Source organism: Cherax quadricarinatus, chromosome 3 (assembly GCF_038502225.1).
Source record: "Cherax quadricarinatus isolate ZL_2023a chromosome 3, ASM3850222v1, whole genome shotgun sequence".
Lineage (NCBI taxonomy): Eukaryota > Metazoa > Arthropoda > Malacostraca > Decapoda > Parastacidae > Cherax > Cherax quadricarinatus.
In genome coordinates, this window is record NC_091294.1 from 79,691,100 (window position 1) to 79,717,136 (window position 26,037).

Below are 26,037 nucleotides of genomic sequence, written 5' to 3' on the forward strand. Positions count from 1 at the left end.
AGGGAGGTGGCAACAAGAGCAGATGCAGCCCTGCCAGAAGACTCCTGTTTAGATCCATCAGCGTATATAACTTGTGATAACTTATTACTACCAGCTAGGCCAGAAATTTCTTCTTGAGCAGTTGCTTTAACAAGAGATTTAAGGAAGGGATTACTAGCAATGAGCTTCTTGGGAGGGACTCTTCAGAGAAATAGCAAACTTGGAACTAAAGCTAAAGGAATCTTACGGGAGACAAGAAACGCGAGAAAAAATAAAAGGCATAAATTAAATTGAAAGAAACCCAAAATATTTCTTTTCTTATGCCAGATCAAAGTCGAGAACAACATCCAGTATTGGGCCCCTACTTAAACAAGATGGGTCCTACACAAATGACAGCAAGGAAATGAGTGAGCTACTCAAGTCCCAATATGACTCAGTTTTTAGTGAGCCGCTAACCAGACTGAGAGTCGAAGATCTAAATGAATTTTTTATGAGAGACAGAAATTGGCAGACTCGAATCTATCTGATATTACCATGACACCAAATGATCAAACAGGCGATAAATGACATGCCCATGCACTCTGCCCCAGGGCCAGACTCATGGAACTCTGTGTTCATCAAGTACTGCAAGAAGCCCCTATCAGGAGCTTTTACCATCCTATGGAGAGGGAGCATGGTCACGGGGGTCGTCCCACAGTTACTAAAAATAACAGACATAGCCCCACTCCACAAAAGTGGCTGTAAAGCAATAACAAAGAACTACAGACAGATAGCACTAACATCCCATATCATAAAAATCTTTGAGAGGGTCCTAAGAAGCAAGATCGCCACCCATCTAGATACCCATCAGTTACACAACCCAGGGCAACATGGGTTTAGAGCAGGTCGCTCCTGTCTGTCTCAACTACTGGACCACTATGACAAGGTCCTGGATGCTCTAGAAGACCAACAAAATGCAGATGTAATATCCACAGACTTTGCAAAAGCCTTTGACAAGTGTGACGATGGCGCAATAGCGCACCAAAATGCGTGCTAAAGGAATAACAGGAAAAGTTGGTTGATGGATCTATAATTTCCTCACAAACAGAGCACAAAGAGTAGTAGTCAACAGAGTAAAGTCTGAGGCGGCTACGGTGAAAAGCTCTGTTCCACAAGGCACAGTACTCGCTCCCATCTTGTTTCTCATCCTCATACCTGACATAGACAAGGATGTCAGCCACAGCACCGTGTCTTCCTTTGCAGATGACACCCGAATCTGCATGACAGTGTCTTCCATTGCAGACACTGCAAGGCTCCAGGCGGACATTGCAGACACTGCAAGGCTCCAGGCGGACATTGCAGACACTGCAAGGCTCCAGGCGGACATCAACCAAATCTTTAAATGGGCCGCAGAAAATAATATGAAGTTCAATGATGAGAAATTTCAATTACTCCAATATGGAAAACGTGAGGAAATTAAAACTATATCGGAGTATAAAATAAATTCCAACCACACAATAGAGCGAGAAACTAATGTAAAAAACCTGGGAGTGATCATGTCGGAGGATCTCACCTTCAAGGACCATAACATTATATCAATCGCATCTGCTAGAAAAATGACAGGATGGATAATGAGAACCTTCAAAACTAGGGATGCCAAGCCCATGATGACACTCTTCAGGTCACTTGTTCTATCTAGGCTGGAATATTGCTACACACTAACAGCACCTTTCAAGGCAGGTGAAATTGCTGACCTAGAAAATGTACAGAGAACCTTCACGGGGCGCATAACAGAGATAAAACACCTCAATTACTGGGAGCGCTTGAGGTTCCTGAACCTGTACTCCCTAGAACGCAGGCGGGAGAGATACATGTTCATATATACACTTGGAAAATCCTAGAGGGATTAGTGCCAAACTTGCACACGAAAATCACTCCCTATGAAAGCAAAAGACTTGGCAGACGATGCAACATCCCCCCAATGAAAAGCAGGGGTGTCACTAGCATGCTAAGAGACAACACAGTAAGTGTCAGGGGCCCAAGACTGTTCAACTGTCTCCCAGCATACATAAGGGGGATTACCAATAGACACCTGGCTGTCTTCAAGACCCCTGGCTGTCTTCAAGACCCCTGGCTGTCTTCAAGGCCCTTGGCTGTCTTCAAGACCCCTGGCTGTCTTCAAGACCTCCAGCTGTCTTCAAGACCCCTGGCTGTCTTCAAGACCCCTGGCTGTCTTCAAGACCTAAGGCTGTCTTCAGGACTCCTTGCTGTCTTTAAGACCCAGGGCTGTCTTCAAGACCCCTGACTGTCTTCAAGACCCCTAGCTTTCTTCAAGACCCCTGGCTGTCTTCAAGACCCAAGGCTGTCTTCAAGACTCCTGGCTGTCTTCAAGACCCCTGGCTGTCTTCAAGACCCCAGGCTGTCTTCAGGACTCCTTGCTGTCTTTAAGACCCATGGCTGTCTTCGAAACTCCTGGCTGTCTTGAAGACCCCGGGCTGCCTTCAAGACTCTTAGCTGTCTTCAAGACCCCTGGATGCCAAGACCCCAGGCTGTCTTCAAGACTCCTTGCTGTCTTCAAGACCCCAGGCTGTCTTTAAAACTCCTGGCTATCTTCAAGACTCGTGGCTGTATTCAAGACCTTTGGCTGTCTTCAAGACCCCTGGCTATCTTCAAGATTCCTGGCTATCTTCAAGACTTCTGGCTATCTTCAAGACTCCTGGCTATCTTCAAGACTCCTGGCTATCTTCAAGACTCCTGGCTATCTTCAAGACTCCTGGCTATCTTCAAGACCCCTGGCTATCTTCAAACCCCAGGCTGTCTTCAAGACTCCTGGCTATCTTCAAGACCCCTGGCTATCTTCAAGACTCCTGGCTGTCTTCAAGACCCCTGGCTATCTTCAAGACCCCAGGCTGTCTTCAAGACCCCTGGCTATCTTCAAGACTCCTGGCTATCTTCAAGACTCCTGGCTATCTTCAAGACTCCTGGCTATCTTCAAGACTCCTGGCTATCTTCAAGACTCCTGGCTATCTTCAAGACTCCTGGCTATCTTCAAGACTCCTGGCTATCTTCAAGACCCCTGGCTATCTTCAAGACCCCAGGCTGTCTTCAAGACTCCTGGCTATCTTCAAGACCTCAGGCTGTCTTCAAGACCCCTGGCTATCTTCAAGACCCAGGCTGTCTCTCAAGATCCCCTGGCCATTCCTCTTCAAGACTCCTGGCTATCTTCAAGACTCCTGGCTATCTGCAAGACCCCAGGCTGTCTTCAAGACCCCTGGCTATCTTCAAGACTCCTGGCTATCTTCAAGACCTCAGGCTGTCTTCAAGACCCCTGGCTATCTTCAAGACCCCAGGCTGTCTTCAAGACCCCTGGCTATCTTCAAGACTCCTGGCTATCTTCAAGACTCCTGGCTATCTGCAAGACCCCAGGCTGTCTTCAAGACCCCTGGCTATCTGCAAGACCCCAGGCTGTCTTCAAGACCCCAGGCTGTCTTCAAGACCCCAGGCTGTCTTCAAGACCCTGGCTATCTTCAAGACTCCTGGCTATCTTCAGATTCCTGGCTATCTGCAAGACCCCTGGCTGCCCTCTAAGACTCCTGGCCATCTTCAAGACCCTATTATCTGCAAGACCCCCGGCTGTCTTCAAGACTCCTGGCTATCTTCAAGACTCCTGGCTATCTGCAAGACCCCTGGCTGTCTTCAAGACTCCTGGCTATCTTCAAGACTCCTGGCTATCTGCAAGACCCCTGGCTGTCTTCAAGACTCCTGGCTATCTTCAAGACTCCTGGCTATCTGCAAGACCCCAAGCTGTCTTCAAGACTCCTGGCTATCTTCAAGACTCCTGGCTATCTTCAAGACTCCTGGCTATCTGCAAGACTTCATATCTTCAAGACCCCAGGTTGTCTTCAAGACCCTGGCATCTGCAAGACCCCCTGGCTGCCTTCAAGACTCCTACTATCTTCAAGACTCCTGGCTATCTGGGTAAGACCCCAGGCTGTCTTCTCAAGACTCCTGGCTATCTTCAAGACTCCTGGCTATCTGCAAGACCCCCTGGCTGTCTTCAAGACTCCTGGCTATCTTCTTTCAAGACTGGACTATCTGCAAGACCCTGGCTGCTCTCAAGACTCCGGCTATCTTCAAGACTCCTGGCTATCTGCAAGACCTCCCGGCTGTCTCTCAAGACTCCTGGCCATCTTCAAGACTCCTACATCTTCAAGACCCTGGCTATCTTCAAGACTCCTATTATCTTCAGAAGACCCCCACATCTTCTCTTCAAGACTCCTGGCTATCTTCAAGACCCCTGGCTATCTGCAAGACCCCAGGCTGTCTTCAAGACCCCAGGCTGTCTTCAAGCAGGCACTGGACAGGCACCATTGGTGAGCACTTGACCAGCAGGGCTGTGGTTCGTAAGTAGGGTTGCGTGCGGCCAACAGTAACAGCCTGGTTGATCAGGCCCTGATCCACCATGAGGCCTGGTCACAGACCGGGCCGCGGGGGCGTTGACCCCCGGAACTCTCTCCAGGTAAACTCCAGGTATACGTGTAGTGTACGTTATAACAGCGTAGTGTACGTGATATGACGCTTAATGTACGTTGTGACAATGTACGTTGTGGTGTAAAGATAGATAAAAAGAGAGAGAGAGAGAGAGAGAGAGAGAGAGAGAGAGAGAGAGAGAGAGAGAGAGAGAGAGAGAGAGAGAGAGAGAGAGAGAGAGAGAGAGAGAGAGAGAGGGAGAGAGAGTGAGAGAGAGAGAGAGAGAGAGAGAGAGAGAGAGAGAGAGAGAGAGAGAGAGAGAGAGAGAGAGAGAGAGGGAGAGAGAGGGAGAGAGAGAGAGAGAGAGAGAGAGAGAGAGAGAGAGAGAGAGAGAGAGAGAGAGAGAGAGAGAGAGAGAGAGAGAGAGAGAGAGAGACAATTTCTCAATGGTCAGTATAATTGAGTGGGGGAGGCAGTGGTGGTAGTGGTGGTAGCCAGGCTGTCAGTGGTGCTATATCAGTGGTAGAGTCATGAATGACACTGTCAGTGGTGGTGGTAGTAGTGGTGGTGGTGGTGGTAGTGGTGGTGGTAGTGGTGGTGGTGGTAGTAGTGGTGGTGGTGGTGGTAGTGGTGGTGGGAGTGGTGGTGGTGGTGGTAGTGGTGGTGGTAGTGGTGGTTGTAGTGGTTGTGGTACTGATGGTGGTAGTAGTGGTGGTAGTGGTAGTGGCTGTAGTAGTGGTGGTGGTGGTGGTGGTGGTGGTGGTGGTGGTGGTGGTGATGGTGGTGGTGATAGTAGTAGTGGTGGTAGTGGTAAAGGTAGTAGTGGTAGTGGTGGTGGTAGTGGTTGTGGTAGTGATGGTAGTAGTGGTGGTAGTAATGGTAGTGGTGGTAGTAGTGGTGGTAGTAGTGGTGGTAGTGGTGGCAGTAGTAGTGGTGGCAGTAGTGGTGGCAATAGTGGTGGTAGTGGTAGTAGTAATAGTAGTGTTGGTAGTAGTGGCATAACAGTAGGTAGCAGGTGGCAGAAAGTGCATGCAGGTACAGTAGTGGCAGTAGGAGGTAGCAGTGTGTAGTGATAGTAATAGTAGTGGTGGTAGTAGTGGTGGTAACAGTGGTAGTAGTGGTAGTAGTAGTGGTAGTGGTGGTAATAGTGGTGGTAGTAGTGGTGGTAGCAGTGGTAGTAGTGGTGGTGGTAGTGGTGGTAGTAGTGGTGATAGTAGTGGTGGTAATAGTGCTAGTAGTAGTGGTAGTGGTGGTAGTAATGGTGGTAATAATGGTAGCAGTGGTAGTAGTGGTAGTAATGGTGGCAGTAGTGGCAGTAGTGGTGGCAGTAACGGTGGTAGTCGGTAGTAGTTGTGGCAGCAGGCAGTAGTAGTAGGTAGTGGCAGTAGAGGCACAGCAGTGGCAGCTGCAGAAAAGTGGCAGCAGTGCAGCGGCAGAGGACAGCAGGGCAGCTGCAGTGGCAGATGATAGCAGGCAGCTGCAGAGTGGCAGAAGAGTGCACAGAGTAATAGCAGCAGCAGTGGCAGCAGTGGCAGCAGCAGTGGGCAGCAGTGGCAGCTGCAGCAGTGGGGCAGAGTGGCAGCAGGTGCAGAAAGTGGCAGCAGCAGTGGCAGCAGTGGCAGCAGTGGCAGTGGCACTGCAGCAGTGGCAGCAGTGGCAGAGGTGATAGCAGTGGCAGGCTGTGGCAGCAGTGGCAGCAGTGGCAGCAGCAGCAGGCAGCAGTGGGTAGCAGCAGGCTGTGCAGCAGCAGGCAGTGGCAGCAGCAGCAGCAGTGGCAGTAGTGGCAGTGGTAGCTGTGGCAGTGCAGCAGTGGCAGTAGCAGCAGCAGTGGTGCAGTGGCAGTAGTGGCAGCTGCAGTAGTGGCAGCAGGTGGTAGTAGAGGTGATAGTAGTGGTGGTTGTGGTAGTAGTAGTGGTAGTAGTGGTAGTAGCAGTGGTAGTAGTGGTGGTAGAGGTGATAGTAGTGGTGGTTGAAACTCTTGTTATTAATAACTCCACAAGGTCATTCTGTTTAGCCTTAATGACCACGCTGAGAGTGCTGGTAGTTGCTGGTAGGTGCTGGTAGGTGCTTGTAGGTGTTGGTAGTTGCTGGTAGGTGCTGGTAGGTGCTTGTAGTTGTTGGTAGTTGCTGGTAGTTGCTGGTAGGTGCTAGTAGGTGTTGGTAGTTGCTGGTAGTTGTGGTAGGTGCTAGTAGGTGTTGGTAGTTGCTGGTAGCTGCTGGTAGGTGCTAGTAGGTGTTGGTAGTTGCTGGTAGTTGCTGGTAGGTGCTTGTAGGTCTTGTTAGTTGCTGGTAGGTGCTAGTGGGTGTTGTTAGTTGCTGGTAGGTGCTAGTGGGTGTTGTTAGTTGCTGGTAGGTGCTAGTGGGTGTTGGTAGTTGCTGGTAGGTGCTAGTGGGTGTTGTTAGTTGTTGGTAGGTGCTAGTGGGTGTTGTTAGTTGCTGGTAGGTGCTAGTGGGTGTTGGTAGTTGCTGGTAGGTGCTAGTGGGTGTTGGTAGTTGCTGGTAGGTGCTAGTGGGTGTTGGTAGTTGCTGGTAGGTGCTAGTGGGTGTTGGTAGTTGCTGGTAGTGGAGAATGATAGCAGGTGGTCAGTTCCGACTACCACTACTAGTGGTACTACTGTCATCGAGGCAGTAAACCTGGAGGTTATTGCAAGGGGTGAACGCCCCCGTGGCCCAGTGCGTGAGCAGGCCTGGTGGTGGATCATGGTTTGATCAACCAGGCTGTTACTTCTGGCCGCACGTAGGAACCACAGCCCGGATGGTCAGGTACTGTGTGTCTGTCCAGCACCTTCTTGAAGACAACCAGAGATCTTGAAGACAACCAGGGATCTTGAAGACAACCAGGGATCTTGAAGACAACCAGGGATCTTGAAGACAACCAGGGATCTTGAAGGCAACCAGGGATCTTGAAGACAACCAGGGATCTTGAAGACAACCAGGGATCTTGAAGACAACCAGGGATCTTGAAGGCAACCAGAGATCTTGAAGACAACCAGGGATCTTGAAGACAACCAGGGATCTTGAAGACAACCAGGGATCTTGAAGACAACCAGAGATCTTGAAGACAACCAGGGATCTTGAAGACAACCAGGGATCTTGAAGACAACCAGGGATCTTGAAGACTACCAGGGATCTTGAAGACAACCAGGGATCTTGAAGAGAACCAGGGATCTTGAAGGCAACCAGGGATCTTGAAGACAACCAGGGATCTTGAAGACAACCAGGGATCTTGAAGACAACCAGGGATCTTGAAGACAACCAGGGATCTTGAAGACAACCAGGGATCTTGAAGGCAACCAGGGATCTTGAAGACAACCAGGGATCTTGAAGACAACCAGGCATCTTGAAGACAACCAGGGATCTTGAAGGCAACCAGGGATCTTGAAGACAACCAGGGATCTTCAAGACAACCAGGGATTTTGAAGACAACCAGGGATCTTGAAGACAACCAGGGATCTTGAAGACAACCAGGGATCTTGAAGGCAACCAGGGATCTTGAAGACAACCAGGGATCTTGAAGACAACCAGGGCTCTTGAAGACAACCAGGGATCTTGAAGGCAACCAGGGATCTTGAAGACAACCAGGGATCTTGAAGACAACCAGGGATTTTGAAGACAACCAGGGATCTTGAATACAACCAGGGATCTTGAAGACAACCAGGGATCTTGAAGACAACCAGGGCTCTTGAAGACAACCAGCGGTCTTGAAGACAACCAGTGGTCTTGAAGACAACCAGGAATCTTGAAGACAACCAGGAGTCTTGAAGACAACCAGGGCTATTGAAGACAACCAGGGATCTTGAAGACAACCAGGGATCTTGAAGACAACCAGGGCTCTTGAAGACAACCAGGGCTCTTGAAGACAACCAGGGGTCTTGAAGACAACCAGGAGTCTTGAAGACAACCAGGGGTCTTGAAGACAACCAGGGATCTTGAAGACAACGAAGGATTTTGAAGACAACCAGGGATCTTGAAGACAACCAGGAGTCTTGAAGACAACCAGGGGTCTTGAAGACAACCAGGGATCTTGAATACAACGAGGGATTTTGAAGACAACCATGGATCTTGAAGACAACCAGGAGTCTTGAAGACAACCAGGGCTCTTGAAGACAACCAGGGCTCTTGAAGACAACCAGGGCTCTTGAAGACAACCAGGGATCTTGAAGACAACCAGGGATCTTGAAGACAACGAAGGATTTTGAAGACAACCAGTGATCTTGAAGGCAACCAGGAGTCTTGAAGAAAACCAGGGCTCTTGAAGACAACCAGGGATCTTGAAGACAACCAGGGATCTTGAAGACAACCAGGAGTCTTGAAGACAACCAGGGGTCTTGAAGACAACCAGGGATCTTGAAGACAACGAAGGATTTTGAAGACAACCAGGGATCTTGAAGACAACCAGGAGTCTTGAAGACAACCAGGGGTCTTGAAGACAACCAGGGATCTTGAAGACAACCAGGGATCTTGAAGACAACGAGGGATCTTGAAGACAACCAGGAGTCTTGAAGACAACCAGGGGTCTTGAAGACAACCAGGGCTCTTGAAGACAACCAGGGCTCTTGAAGACAACCAGGGCTCTTGAAGACAACCAGGGATCTTGAAGACAACCAGGGATCTTGAAGACAATCAGGGATCTTAAAGATAACCAGGGATCTTGAAGACAACCAGGAGTCTTGAAGACAACCAGGGCTCTTGAAGACAACCAGGGATCTTGAAGACAACCAGGGATCTTGAAGACAACCAGAGATCTTGAAGACAACCAGTGGTCTTGAAGACAACCAGGGATCTTGAAGACAACCAGCGATCTTCCAGACAACCAGGGATCTTGAAGACAACCAGGAGTCTTGAAGACAACCAGGGCTCTTGAAGACAACCAGGAGTCTTGAAGACAACCAGGGGTCTTGAAGACAACCAGGGCTCTTGAAGACAACCAGGGATCTTGAAGACAACCAGGGATCTTGAAGACAACCAGGGACCTTGAAGACAACCAGGGATCTTGAAGACAACCAGGGGTCTCGAAGACAACCAGGGATCTTGAAGACAACCAGGGGTCTTGAAGACAACCAGGGGTCTTTATGACAACCAGGGATATTGAATACAACCAGGGATCCTGAAGACAACCAGGGGTCTTGAAGACAACCAAAGGTCTTGAAGGCAACCAGGGATCTTGAAGACACCCAGGGGTCTTGAAGACAGCCAGGGGTCTTAAGACAGTCAGAGGTCTTGAAGACAACCAGGGGTCTTGTAGACGACCAGGGGTCTTGGAGACAACCAGGGGTCTTGTAGACAACCAGGGGTCTCGAAGACAACCAGGGATCTTGAAGACAACCAGGGGTCTCGAAGACAACCAGGGGTCTTGAAGACAACCAGGGGTCTTTATGACAACCAGGGATATTGAATACAACCAGGGATCCTGAAGACAACCAGGGGTCTTGAAGACAACCAAAGGTCTTGAAGGCAACCAGGGATCTTGAAGACACCCAGGGGTCTTGAAGACAGCCAGGGGTCTTAAGACAGTCAGAGGTCTTGAAGACAACCAGGGGTCTTGTAGACGACCAGGGGTCTTGGAGACAACCAGGGGTCTTGTAGACGACCAGGGGTCTTGAAGACAACCAGGGGTCTTAATAAGTACCAGGAGTCTTGAAGATAGCCAGAGGTCTTAATGAAAACCAGGAGTCTTGAAGACAGCCAGGGATCTTGAAGACAACCAGGGGTCTTGAAGACAATCAGTGGTCTTGAAGACAGCCAGGGGTCTTGAAGACAACCAGGGGTCTTGAAGACAGCCAGGGGTCTTGAAGACAACCTGTGGTCTTGAAGTCAGCCAGGGATCTTGAAGACAACCAGTGGTCTTGAAGAAGACCAGGGGTCTTGAAGACAGCCAGGAGTCTTGAAGACAACCAGTGGTTTTGAAGACAACCAGGGATCTTGAAGACAAGCAGTGGTCTTGAAGACAGCCAGGGGTCTTGAAGACAACCAGTGGTTTTGAAGACAACCAGGGATCTTGAAGACAACCAGTGGTCTTGAAGACAACCAGTGGTCTTGAAGACAGCCATGGGTCTTGAAGACAGTCAGAGGTCTTGAAGACAACCAGTGGTTTTGAAGACAACCAGGGATCTTGAAGACAACCAGTGGTCTTGAAGACAGCCAGGGGTCTTGAAGACAACCAGGGATCTTGAAGAAGGCCAGGGGTCTTGAAGACAGCCAGGGGTCTTGAAGACAACCTGTGGTCTTGAAGACAGCCAGGGGTCTTGAAGACAACCAGTGGTTTTGAAGACAACCAGGGATCTTGAAGACAACCAGTGGTCTTGAAGACAACCAGTGGTCTTGAAGACAGCCATGGGTCTTGAAGACAGTCAGAGGTCTTGAAGACAACCAGTGGTTTTGAAGACAACCAGGGATCTTGAAGACAACCAGTGGTCTTGAAGACAGCCAGGGGTCTTGAAGACAACCAGTGGTTTTGAAGACAACCAGGGATCTTGAAGAAGGCCAGGGGTCTTGAAGACAGCCAGGGGTCTTGAAGACAACCTTTGGTCTTGAAGACAGCCAGGGATCTTGAAGACAACCAATGGTCTTGAAGAAGACCAGGGGTCTTGAAGACAACCAGTGGTCTTGAAGACAGCCAGGGGTCTTGAAGACAACCAGTGGTTTTGAAGAAGACCAGGGGTCTTGAAGACAGCCAGGGGTCTTGAAGACAACCAGTGGTCTTGAACACAGCCAAGGGTCTTGAAGACAACCAGTGGTTTTGAAGACAACCAGGGATCTTGAAGACAACCAGTGGTCTTGAAGACAGCCAGTGGTCTTGAAGACAACCAGTGGTTTTGAAGACAACCAGGGATCTTGAAGACAACCAGTGGTCTTGAAGACAACCAGTGGTCTTGAAGACAGCCAGGGGTCTTGAAGACAGTCAGGGGTCTTGAAGACAACCAGTGGTTTTGAAGACAACCAGGGATCTTGAAGACAACCAGGGGTCTTGAAGACAACCAGTGGTCTTGAAGACAGCCAAGGGTCTTGAAGACAGCCAGGGGTCTTGAAGACAACCAGTGGTTTTGAAGACAACCAGGGATCTTGAAGACAACCAGTGGTCTTGAAGACAACCAGGGCTCTTGAAGACAACCAGGGGTCTTGAAGAGAACCAGTGGTCTTGAAGACAACCAGTGGTTTTGAAGACAGCCAGGGGTCTTGAAGACAACCAGTGGTCTTGAAGACAACCAGTGGTCTTGAAGACAACCAGTCGTCTTGAAGACAGCCAGGGGTCTTGAAGACAGCCAGGGGTCTTGAAGACAACCAGTGGTTTTGAAGACAACCAGGGATCTTGAAGACAACCAGTGGTCTTGAAGACAGCCAGGGGTCTTGAAGACAACCAGGGGTCTTGATCTCAGTAGTAGTAACGTAGTAACCAGTTACCAGTAACCAGTGTCCGTTGACTCACGACCAACCGTCTTGAGTCACGTCTTCATATTGTGCTGAGCTGACACTATTTCAAAACACCCACTGCGGGGTACTGGCCAGCCGCCTAGCCAGTGTTACGAGTGGAAGCAAGGAGATAGGTACGTCTGGCGGGCATTCTCCACATAACAGCAATTATACGTATAACAGCCTACGTGAGTATTTCTACCCTAATCCACGTATCGAACTCCCACATGATAAATGGTGTACAGCGGTGTGGAGCGTGGATTTACGTTTTTAAGGGTAATTCAAGGCGTTTGAAGACTGTTGTGAGTAGCCGGCAGGGTCAACGGTGAATGCCCTCCCCTCACACCCACCAGCCACTACCCATCCGCACCACCTCGAGCCAGCAGCTTATACCCTCACAGCTTCAGCCTGCAAGCCTGTTGCAGCCGTTTCAAGCTTCCTGGCTTAGTTCGTGTGCTAATTGCTTCATCTCCGAGGGGTTGACCCGGATTTTGCAATTAAGCCAGTCAGTAAGCCAGACTGTGGAAGTGAACGCCAGTCAGCCTATCATCCAGCCTGTCTCCTGTCATCCAACTGCTCCTCCGTGCTTTGTGCATCGTTACACGTCTTCCAGTCATCCATTCTCGTGGGGTAAGCCAGTCAGCCAACCCAGCTTCTAACCCAGCTGAGAGAGAGAAGTAAGCCACGCAGTAAGAAGTAAGCCAAGCTCCTCTGAGGTATTGTCTATATCGCTGTGCTCCCTGTTGGATGCTAAGAGTGGTTTTTACCATTCCTGTGGCTTAGAGTGGGTTGTTAGCCATCTTCGTGGGTGAGTGGGGTACGCGGCAGCCTCACCGTCCCCCCCCCACCACCACTCTCCCACCACCAGGGGTGCGCGGCAGTACCCCAGCGAGAGTCATACCCACCACTCTCCCACCACCACCAGCCATCCACCCATATACCTGTGGTTGTTTGCACCCTTGTACCGGGTCCTAGTACTGTTTTGGCTCACATAATTGGTCAAGAGATTGTAGCTGGTGCCAACGAGATAAAGCCAGTTATGTGAGTTCGCCTAGAAGCACATTCTTCACGACAACAGTGAATGTCGGAGGCGTCATCACCTCACCGCGAGGGACACCATACACCCGCCCCCACCAGTACTCACCGTCCGTCTCCTACTCTCGACTTCAGTGATAATTTCTTGAGACATTTTTCTTGCATTTAAAGACATTTGCGTGTGTGAGACATTTATAGTAAATTGTTTGTGTACTCTAAACCTTGTGTTTTCAGTGTAAACGCAGTATTTCTTTAACTCAGTATTTTTCCAATATTTTTCAGTGTTTTCACTTATCTTATATTATTCTGCTGTGTTTTTCTTTATGCTATTCGTCTGTCGTAAGTATTATTGTGTAGTGTACCAGTCAGTCACCTGTGTGAAGTGATTCATTTTTTTTTATTGTATTCTTTCAGCGTTGTATTCTGCAGTGATATTTACCCCAGTATACCAAATTTTCCATTTATTTCTATATGTGTCATTTTTTTTTTCGTATGCCAACAGTGTCTCATTTCTCTAATTTTTTCGCAGACTGTGTACCATTATTTTTGCCAGCAAATTTTTGTCGTATCAGTCACAGCAAGATTTTGTTGTATCAGTCACAGCAGGATTTTGTTGTAAGAATATTTTTTTTTAATGAAGTGTGCTCCGTCACTGTAAGTGTTATATTCCCTGTTTTGTTCCTGTGTTTTATTTTAATTCATCTTTTTATAATTCTTGAACAAATTCACTCTTGATGCAATTTCAATTACTTTTAACGTAAAGTGTTTTCTTACTCTGTTTGAGTAAATTGTTTTGTCTAATTTACAATTAAGAGTTAAAGTGTTCAATCAGTTTATTTTTTTGATCTTCATAATTTTAATTCATTATTTTACCTGAGTTTTCCCAGTGACACTGTATTACTGCAGTGATTATTTCTATACTTTATTTTGTTGCACTTGTTCTGAAGTGAATTATTTTTGTTTTTATCACTTGTAATCTCAATGTTGAGTTCGTTGTTCATTTGTTGAGTTTTAAGTTGTACTATAGTATACCTTGTATTACATTACAGTTTCAGTTACGTAAGCTTTCATTCCAATGTTCTACTTATGTATCTATAATGTTCATGTTGTGTACTTTGACATTGTATAGAATCAGCCCAAGCCGTATACCTGCCATCTCTAGTTTGTATTAGTTGTATGTCGGGACGACATACGTTAGCGTCGCCGAGCTCTCAGTAGTAGTAACGTAGTAACCAGTTACCAGTAACCAGTGTCCGTTGACTCACGACCAACCGTCTTGAGTCACGTCTTCATATTGTGCTGAGCTGACACTATTTCAAAACACCCACTGCGGGGTACTGGCCAGCCGCCTAGCCAGTGTTACGAGTGGAAGCAAGGAGATAGGTACATCTGGCGGGCATTCTCCACATAACAGCAATTATACGTATAACAGCCTACGTGAGTATTTCTACCCTAATCCACGTATCGAACTCCCACATGATATTGAAGGCTTCCAGGGGTCTTGAAGACAGCCAGTGCTACATACACTGTAACATGCACAGTGCCACATATAGTGCCAAATAAGCAGTGCCACACAGTGTTACAGTGCCACATACACAGTACCACATACACAGTGCCACACAGTGCTACATACAATGACACACAGTGCCACACAGTGCTACGTACAGTGACACATGCACAGTGCCACAGTGCTTCATACAATGACACATACAAAGTGCCACAGTGCTACATACAGTGACACATACACAGTGGCACATGCACAGTGACACACACAGTGCCACACAGTGCTATATATAGTGACATACAGAGTGCCACACAGTGCTACATACAGTGACACTTACACAATGCCACACAGTGCTACATACAGTGACACATACACAGTGCCACACAGTGCCATATATAGTGACACATACACAGTGCCACAGAGTGCTACATACAGTGGCACATGCACAGAGCCACACAGTGCTACATACAGCGACACATACACAGTGCTATATAGTGCTACATACAGTAACACATACACAGTGCCACACAGTGCCACATACGGTGCCACATGCACAGTGCTACATACAGTGCCACATACACAGTGCCACATAGAGTATCACATATATACTGCCACATACACATTGCCACATAGTGTCACATATACAGTGCCACATAGTGTCACATATACAGTGCCACATGCACAGTGCCACATACAGTGCCACATACACAGTGTTATGTTCAGTGCCACATATACAGTCCCATATACACAGTGCCACATACACAGTGCCACACAGTGGTACATACAGTGACACATACACAGTGCCACACAGTGCTACATACAGTGACACATACACAGTGCCACATACACAGTGCCACACAGTGCTATATACAGTGACATACACAGTGCCACACAGTGTATGTACCACATACACAGTGCCACACAGTGCCACATGCACAGTGCTACATACAGTGCCACATACACAGTGCCACATAAAGTATCACATATATACTGCCACATACACAGTGCCACATAGTGTCACATATACAGTGCCACATAGTGTCACATATACAGTGCCACATGCACAGTGCCACATACAGTGCCACATACACAGTGTTATGTTCAATGCCACATATACAGTCCCATATACACAGTGCCACATACACAGTGCCACAAAGTGGTACATACAGTGACACATATACAGTGCCACACAGTGCTACATACAGTGACACATACACAGTGCCACACAGTGCTATATACAGTGACATACACAGTGCCACACAGTGCTTCATTCAGTGACATATACACAGTGCCACATACAGTGCCACACATTGCTACATACAGTGACACATACACAGCGCTATATATATATAGTAACTCATACACAGTGCTACATACAGTGACACATATACAGTGCTACATACAGTGACACATACACAGTGCCACACAGTGCTACATACAGTGACACACACAGTGCCACATAGAGTACCACATATATACTGCCACATACACATTGCCACATAGTGTCACATATACAGTGCCACATGCACAGTGCCACATACAGTGCCACATACACAGTTTTACGTACAGTGCCACATATACAGTCCCATATACACAGTGCCACATATACAGTACCACATACACAGTGCCACATACACAGTACCACATACACAGTGCCACACAGTGCTACATACAGTGACACATACACAGTGCCACACAGTGCTATATACAGTGACATACACAGTGCCATACAGTGCTTCATTCAGTGACATATACACAGTGCCACATACAGTACCACACATTGCTACATAGTGACACATACACAGCGCTGTATATATATATATATATATATATATATATATATATATATATATATAGTAACTCATACACAGTGCTACATACAGTGACACACACAGTGCCACATACACAGTTCTATACAGTGGTACATACAGTGCCACATACAGTGCCACACAGTGCCACATACGGTGCCACACACACAGTGTTACATACAGTACCACATACACAGTGCCACATACAGTACCACATATACAGTGCCATCATACACAGTGCCACATACAGTGTCATATATACAGTGCCACATACACAGTGATAACAACATACAAAATAATGCGTGGAATAGACAAGGTGGACAGAGACAGGATGTTCCACAAAGGGAACACAGAAACAAGGGGTCACAGTTGGAAGTTGAAGACTCAGGAGAGTCATTGGGATGTTAGGAAGTACTTCTTCAGTCACAGGGTCCTCTGGAAGTGGTATTGCCTAGCAAGTGATGTAGTGGAGGCAGGAACCATACATAGCTTTAAGACGAGGTATGACAAAGCTCAGGAAGCAGAGAGGGAGAGGACCTAGTAGCGATCAGTGAAGAGGCGGGGCCAGGAGCTGAGTCTCGACCCCTGCAACCACAATTAGGTGAGTACAGTGCCACATACAGTGCCACGTACAATGCCACATATACAGTGCCACATACACAGTGCCACACAGTGCTTCATTCAGTGCCACATACAGTACCACACAGTGCTGCATACAGTGCCACATATACAGTGCCACATACACACTGCCACACAGTTCTACATAGTGACACATACACAGTGCCACACAGTGCTACATACAGTGACACACACAGTGCCACATACACAGTGCTATACAGTGCTACATACAATGTCACATACACAGTGCCACATAGTGCCACATACGGTGCCACATACACAGTGCTACATACAGTGCCACATACACAGTGCCACATACAGTACCACATATACAGTGTCACACATACAGTGCCAAATACACAGTTTCACATGCAGTGTCACATATACAGTGCCAAATGCACAGTGCCACGTAGAGTGCCACATATACAGTGCCACATACACAGTACCACATACACAATGTCACAGTGCCACATACACAGTGCCACACAGTGCTACATACAGTGCCACATACACAGTGCCACACAGTGCTACATATAGTGACACATACACAGTGCCACACAGTGCCACAGTGATTCATTCAGTGACGCATACACAGAGCCACATAGAGTGCCACACAGTGCCACACTGCTTCATTCAGTGCCACATACACAGTGCCACATACAGTGCCACACAGTGCTACATACAGTGACATACACAGTGCACACAGTGCTACATATAGTGACACACACACAGTGCCACACAGTGCCACAGTGATTCATTCAGTGACACATACACAGAGCCACATACAGTGCCACACAGTGCCACACTGCTTCATTCAGTGACACATACACAGTGCCACATACAGTGCCACACAGTGCCACACTGCTTCATTCAGTGACACATACACAGTGCCACATACAGTTCCACACAGTGCTACATACAGTGGCGCATACACAGTGCCACATACACAGTGCTATATAGTGCTACATACAGTGCCACATACACGGAGCCACACAGTGCCACGTACGGTGCCACATACGCAGTGCTACATATTGCCACATACACATTGCCACATACAGTACCACATACACAGTGCCACATACAGTGCCACATATACAGTGCCACATGCACAGTGCCACATACAGCGTCACATATACAGTCCCACATACACAGTGCCACACACAGTGCCACATACACAGTGCCACATATGCAGTGCTACATACACAGTGCCACATACAGTGCCACATACACAGTAATGAAGATAATTCCACAATGGTCGTGGGTGCCATCTTGACTGACGAGGGTGGCACTGAGGGGTAGTGCCCAGGGGTAACACTGGGGTGGCACTGATGGGTAGTACCCAGGGATGGCACTGGGGGGTGGCACTGAGGGGTAGCGCTCAGTGGGGTGGCACTGGGGGTGGTGTACGTACCCAGGGGTAGCAGTCTGGGGTAGTGCCCAGGGCTTGTACTCTGGGGTTGTGCCCAGAGGGGTGGCACTGGGGGTGGCAATGGGGGTGGCAGTGTCATTCAGAACCATCACAAGGAGTGCCAGGCACCAGTGCCAGTCTTGCCTGGGCACTGGTGTGTGACGCTACTGCTGTTAGTAGTGCTGGTAGGTGCTGCTAGAACGGTTTTAGATGCTGAAAGATGGTGGTAGATGTTGTTAGCTTGTGGTAGATGGTGCTAGAATTGTTGTAAATGATACTAGATGGTGGTAGATGCTGCTAGAATGGTGGTACATGCTTCAAGATAGTGGTAGGAGCTGCTAGAATGGTGGTAGATGATGCTAGATAGTGATAGGTGCTGCTAGAATGGTGGTAGATGATGCTAGATAGTGGTAGGTGCTGCTAGAATGGTGGTAGATGATGCTAGATAGTGGTAGGTGCTGCTAGAATGGTGGTAGATGATGCTGAATGGTGGTAGATACTGCTAGAATGAATGTAGGTGCTCGTAGATGGTGGTAGATAATGATGATAGAAGGTAGTAGATAATGTTACAAGAGCTGCTATACCACCACAACTACCACCACAACTACCACCACTACCACCACAACTACCACCACAACTACCACAACTACCACCACTACCACCACTACCACCACAACTACCACCACTAACACCACAACCACCACAACTACCACTACTACCACTACGACAACCACTACTACCACCACAACTACCACTACTACCACAACTACCGCCACTACCACCACAACTACCACCACTACCACCACAACTACCACAACTGCCACCACTACCACCACAACTACCACCACAACTACCACAACTACCACCACAACTACCACAACTACCACCACAACTACCACAACTACCACCACAACTACCACAACTACCACAACTACCACCACTACCACCACAACTACCACCACTACCACCACTAACACCACAACTACCACCACTACCACCACAACTACTACCCAAACTACCACCACAACTACCACCGCAACTACCACTACTACCACTACGACAACCACTACGACAACCACTACTACCACCACAACTACCACTACTACCACAACTACCACCACTACCACCACAACTACCACCACAACCACTACCCCAACTACCACCACAACTACCACAACTACCACTACTAACACCACAACAACCACCACTACCACCACAACTACCACCACTATCACCAAAACTACCACCACAATTACCACCACCACTACCACCACCACTACCACTGCTACCACCAGCACTACCACTACTACCACCACAGCTACCACCACAACTACCACCACAATTACCACCACAACTACCCCCACCACTACCACTACTACCACCACAACTACCACCCCTACCACCACAACTACCACCACAACTACCACCACTACCACAACTACCACCATTACCACCACAACTACCACCACTACCACCACAATTACTACCCCAACTACCACCACAACTACCACCACAACTACCACTACTACCACCATAACAACTACCACTACCACCACAACTACCACCACTGTCACCACAACTACCACCACAATTACCACCACAACTACCCCCACCACTACCACTACTACCACCACAACTACCACCACCACTACCACTACTACCACCACAGCTACCACCACAACTATCACCACAACCACCACCAGCACTACCACTACCACCACAACTACCACCACTACCACCAAAACTACCACCACAACTACCACAACTACCACCACAACTACCACCACTACCACCACAACTACCACCACAACTACCACCACAACTACCGCCACTACCACCACAACTACCACAAGTACCACAACTACCACCACAACTACCACCACTACCACCACAACTACCCCCACAACTACCACAACTACCACAACTGCCAACACAACTACCAAAACTACCACAACTACCACCACAACTACCACCACTACCACCACAACTACCACCACAACTACCACAATTACCACAACTACCACAATTACCACAACTACCACTACAACTTCCACCACTACCACAACTACCACATCAACTACCACAATTACCACAACTACCACCACAACTACTAGTACTGTATTCAAAAATGTGTCATATATAGTTTAATTAGAAATAGGAGAAGTGAAATATTAGAACCTCTCTCTCTCTCTCTCTCTCTCTCTCTCTTTCGCTCTCTCTCTTACTCTCACACTCTCCACTCTCTATCTATCTATCTATCTATCCCGGTGTGATAGATCTGCTCTCTGTTTCAGTTGGTCAATTAAAGAATTGAGTCGTAACATGAGAGTGACTCTCTAGTTACTCTCTCACTCACTCACTCTCTCTCACTCTCTCTCTCTCACTCACTCTCTCTCTCTCACTCTCTCTCTCTCTGTCTCTCTCTGTCTCTGTCTCTCTCTCTCTCTCTCTCTCTCTCTCTCTCTCTCTCTCTCTCTCTCTCTCTCTCTCTCTCTCTCTCTCTCTCTCTTTCACTCTCTCTCTCTCTCTCTCTCTCTCTCTTCACTCTCTCACTCTCTCTCTCTCTCTCTCTCTCTCTCTCTCTCTCTCTCTCTCTCTCTCTCTCTCTCTCTCTCTCTCTCTCTCTCTCTCTCTCTCTCTCTCTCTCTCTCTACAACATGGTGTAGTAGATAGGTTTTCAACCTAACTTGGTTAATGTAACCAGTGTGCGGAGGAAGTTAGTTAACAAGATGATCTAACCCAGTGACTCAACCGGCTGTCGTGTTGTGGTGTTAGAATGTGTTGCGTTGTGGTGTTAGAATGTGTTGTGTTGTGGTGTTAGAATGTGTTGTGGTGTTAGAATGTGTTGCGTTGTGGTGTTAGAATGTGTTGTGTTGTGGTGTTAGAATGTGTTGTGGTGTTAGAATGTGTTGTGTTGTGGTGCTAGAATGTGTTGTGTTGTGGTGTTAGAATGTGTTGTGTTGTGGTGCTAGAATGTGTTGTGTTGTGGTGTTAGAATGTGTTGTGTTGTGGTGTTCGAATGTGTTGTGGTGTTAGAATGTGTTGTGGTGTTAGAATGTGTTGTGTTGTGGTGCTAGAATGTGTTGTGTTGTGGTGTTAGAATGTGTTGTGTTGTGGTGTTAGAATGTGTTGTGTTGTGGTGTTAGAATGTGTTGTGTTGTGGTGTTAGAATGTGTTGTGTTGTGGTGTTAGAATGTGTTGTGTTGTGGTGTTAGAATGTGTTGTGTTGTGGTGTTAGAATGTGTTGTGTTGTGGTGTTAGAATGTGTTGTGTTGGGGTGTTAGAATGTGTTGTGTTGTGGTGCTAGAATGTGTTGTGTTGTGGTGCTAGAATGTGTTGTGTTGTGGTGCTAGAATGTGTTGTGTTGTGGTGTTAGAATGTGTTGTGTTGTGGTGTTAGAATGTGTTGTGTTGTGGTGTTAGAATGTGTTGTGTTGGGGTGTTAGAATGTGTTGTGTTGTGGTGTTAGAATGTGTTGTTTTGTGGTGTTAGAATGTGTTGTGGTGTTAGAATGTGTTGTGGTGTTAGAGTGTGTTGTGTTGTGGTGTTAGAATGTGTTGTGTTGTGGTGTTAGAATGTGTTGTGTTGTGGTGTTAGAATGTGTTGTGGTGTTAGAATGTGTTGTGTAGTGGTGTTAGAATGTGTTGTGTTGGGGTGTTAGAATGTGTTGTGTTGTGGTGTTAGAATGTGTTGTGTAGTGGTGTTAGAATGTGTTGTGTTGGGGTGTTAGAATGTGTTGTGTTGTGGTGTTAGAATGTGTTGTGTTGTGGTGCTAGAATGTGTTGTGTTGTGGTGTTATAATGTGTTATGTTGTGGTGTTAGAATGTGTTGTGTTGTGGTGTTAGAATGTGTTGTGTAGTGGTGTTAGAATGTGTTGTGTAGTGGTGTTAGAATGTGTTGTGTTGTGGTGTTAGAATGTGTTGTGTTGTGGTGTTAGAATGTGTTGTGTAGTGGTGTTAAAATGTGTTATGTTGTGGTGTTAGAATGTGTTGTGTTGTGGTGTTATAATGTGTTATGTTGTGGTGTTAGAATGTGTTGTTGAGTTAGAATGTGTTGAGGTGTTAGAATGTGTTGTGTTGTGGTGCTAGAATGTGTTGTGGTGTTAGAATGTGTTGTGTTGTGGTGCTAGAATGTGTTGTGGTGTTAGAATGTGTTGAGGTGTTAGAATGTGTTGTGGTGTTAGAATGTGTTGAGGTGTTAGAATGTGTTGTTGAGTTAGAATGTGTTGAGGTGTTAGAATGTGTTGTTGTGTTAGAATGTGTTGTTGTGTTAGAATGTGTTGAGGTGTTAGAATGTGTTGTTGTGTTAGAATGTGTTGTGCTGTTAGATTGTTTTGTGTTGTGGTGCTAAAATGTGTTGTGGTGTGTTAGAATGTGTTGTGGTTTGTTAAAATGTGTGGTTGTAAACAAAGCCAGCAACACAGTGATCAACACTGCAATACAAGGACAAGATAGACATACCAGGGGTAGATTTATCTACCGTTCTACCTTGTCTACCACTTATTAACAATACTGACAAGGTTAATATATTAATTTAACATGATAATGTTAAGAACACTGCTCAGAGAAGGAGTGGCTTGAACCAGAGTAGGTGTGGGTCTCTAAGATTAAAGACCAGTGTGTGATGGCTTAAGACTTCCCTTAGTCACAACCTGGAGGTTTTCATAGTGACTGCCATCCTAAGTCCCTCAAGGCTGACATAGGGCTGATGCAACAAGACTCAGCACATACCATAACTCTATGTAATCCGGTATATCAGATCTATGAACTTGGTAAGATCACATATCTCGGCTGGTTCGGCCGGAATGACCATACGTAACGACATTCAAGAATGGTTTGAATTATCTACACCTGATCCTATCCACTGCAGTGTCTTCAATTGGTTGAAGTGTAGTAACTGAATTTTGGTCTGTGTAGCAAAAGACATGTGACACTACATGTCATTGTTATGTCGACATCCTATAGATTGACTGAAGATATGACAGTTGTGTCTGCTGAATCGTGAAGATGTTTTCACTTCTTTTGTTATTTTAGTCACGTTGAGTGTTGTTTGGATACTGTGGATGGTTTGTCATAGGTTCTAGTTCATTGCACACTTAGATTGTTCAGTACACCAGGGCTAGTAAGGGAGGTTAAGAAGCTAGTAAGGGAGGTTAAGGGGTTAATAAGGGAGGTTAAGGGAGCCATAATATCATAGAATTTTTGGTTAAATTTCCTATAAAATCTTATCATCCTGAGGAACCTTTGCAGTAATTTTTTTTATCTTGGGTTAGTGGATAATTCTGAATGGCCACAATATTGGAGAATTTGTGTTCCACTGTACCTTTTCTAACTTCATGACATAAAACAATCATTGTGGATGGTCCAGAGGATGTTATACTGAGCTTTACTGTTAATTTACATGTTCTAAACCTCTAAGAAATCTTTAAGTTGGAAAATATGTTGATCGCAAGTATCAGAAACCACAACTTAATTGTCCAGGTAAGTCTTAATGCTGTCTGGCACTTTAATACTGTGAGAAATTAATTTCTGGAATGTGACTGATGAATTCCTTATGCCAAATGGAGTTAAAGTATTCCAACTAAATAATGTAGATCTTAATATTACGGATTGCGAAAAAGATTTAGGAGTTCTGGTTAGCAGTAATCTGAAACCAAGACAACACTGCATAAGTGTTCGCAATAAAGCTAATAGAATCCTTGGCTTCATATCAAGGAGCATAAATAATAGGAGTCCTCAGGTTGTTCTTCAACTCTATACATCCTTGGTTAGGCCTCATTTAGATTATGCTGCACAGTTTTGGTCACCGTATTACAGAATGGATATAAATTCTCTGGAAAATGTACAAAGGAGGATGACAAAGTTGATCCCATGTATCAGAAACCTTCCCTATGAGGATAGACTAAGGGCCCTGAAACTGCACTCTCTAGAAAGACGTAGAATTAGGGGGGATATGATTGAGGTGTATAAATGGAAGACAGGAATAAATAAAGGGGATGTAAATAGTGTGCTAAAAATATCTAGCCTAGACAGGACTCGCAGCAATGGTTTTAAGTTGGAAAAATTCAGATTCAGGAAGGATATAGGAAAGTACTGGTTTGGTAATAGAGTTGTGGATGAGTGGAACAAACTCCCAAGTACAGTTATAGAGGCCAGAACGTTGTGTAGCTTTAAAAATAGGTTGGATAAATACATGAGTAGATGTGGGTGGGTGTGAGTTAGACCTGATAGCTTGTGCTACCAGGTCGGTTGCCGTGTTCCTCCCTTAAGTCAATGTGACCTGACCTGACTAGGTTGGGTGCATTGGCTTAAGCCGGTAGGAGACTTGGACCTGCCTCGCATGGGCCAGTAGGCCTTCTGCAGTGTTCCTTCGTTCTTATGTTCTTATGTTCTTATATGTTCTTATAATGTTCAGGAATCACAAAAGCTGTCTTTGTTGGTTAAGGGGACTTGATAGTACCTTTTGAGATCTAATTCTGAAACAAAATTGGTCTTACCCACAAAATTCACTACATTATTCATACGGAGGTCCTCGGGCAGATGACCAAAAGCTCCAGCAGTGGGTTGAAATATAACCTAAGACCTGCATCAGGAAACACTTGTCCTCTTTCCTGACAAACCTTACCTAGCCTACTGATTACCACAGGGTAATCCACACACATCCATACTCCCCATCAAATTTTTTTTCACAGGGATTCAAGGCGAGGTTCCCAGACTTGAAGACTCTCCCACCAACCCATGTTTTAGCACACAACTAACCTTTTGTTATAGTTATCCCTGCTTCTCTGAGTCAGTTATGTAGGGAGAGAATTTAATAGGCTCAGCTGAGCCTATTAAACTGAGATCAGCCCTTGGGGCTTCCTTAAGCTTATATACAAGCCCAGAATGCAACTTATTCTAATAACAATATTTTCTTTTTCAGATATAAATCCGTAGGCTTCCAAGACACTACAAAAATCACAATAACGAAATGGAGAACAAAATACCGCCTTGAACAGTGGTGTAGCTTGTGAAGAACAAATGTGGAAATTATTAGTGTATTATATAAAAACAAATCATATTTGTGTGAATTATAGGAGAAAACAGTTTTAATCTTTGAAATTACAGATAATTATGCAAATAACTGCATTAATAACTGATAACTGAAGCTGTTGTTAACTAGTGACAGAGAATAATAATCATAAAAATTAATGGTACAAGAAAATAATAAAATCCTTTAGTAAAATACAATAAAAAATAATCCAATTTTTAGCAAATTAAGACAACAACAAACCTGAATAACCAATAAAAGAGAACAGGAAGAATAACACAACAAGAACAAAAATAGAGACCATAACATAACTAAATAAAGACAAGAATAACGAGTTATTCCAAAATATGATTTTTTTTTGTTTTTGGAAAAAACTGTAATAGTCTACCATGAAAAATAAATTGTGACCTGTCGTCCAGAAAAAATGCTCAGGGGGACAGAATTTTAATTCCGGTAAAAGTGATCTTAGCGTTATTTTATGTAATCAGGAGAAGACAGTGAGAGGTAACGAAGTAATTATAACGAATTCGTAATTACATTTATAGATACTATTTAGTGAAAGTTGGTAAATTGGGATTTTCTAGGTGAAATAAAGACATTCTGGCGTTAAATATGGGACAACGGGGAGGCAACAGAGGCAACGACAGGAAGATGAGGATAACGGGAGTTCTGTTGCTTGTACTACTGTCAACGGTTGCAACAGAAGCTGCCGTTGCTGAATCTAGAGGTAAGTTAAACGGTCCATTGTTGTCTGTTGTGATAGTGATCAACGGTACTGTTGTTGTGGCTCAGTGTACA

At 46.1% G+C, this 26,037-nt stretch overlaps 1 protein-coding gene across 9 annotated transcripts in view; it reads left to right on the top strand.

The window, feature by feature from the left end:
* Positions 1-26,037, top strand: part of LOC128705091 (nephrin) — a 324,072-nt gene that overhangs the window by 4,027 nt on the left and 294,008 nt on the right. For 4 of the 9 annotated variants that reach the window (XM_053800322.2, XM_070093056.1, XM_070093082.1 and 1 more), the window contains exons 1-2: positions 18,296-18,396; positions 25,132-25,966. In XM_053800322.2, coding sequence (XP_053656297.2) covers positions 25,852-25,966 — 115 coding nt within the window. In that variant the 5' untranslated portion in view covers positions 18,296-18,396; positions 25,132-25,851. Of the gene's footprint in view, positions 1-18,294; positions 18,397-25,131; positions 25,967-26,037 lie in introns of those variants that run through there. The other 5 variants (XM_053800326.2, XM_053800316.2, XM_053800332.2 and 2 more) reach the window with 2 other exon arrangements.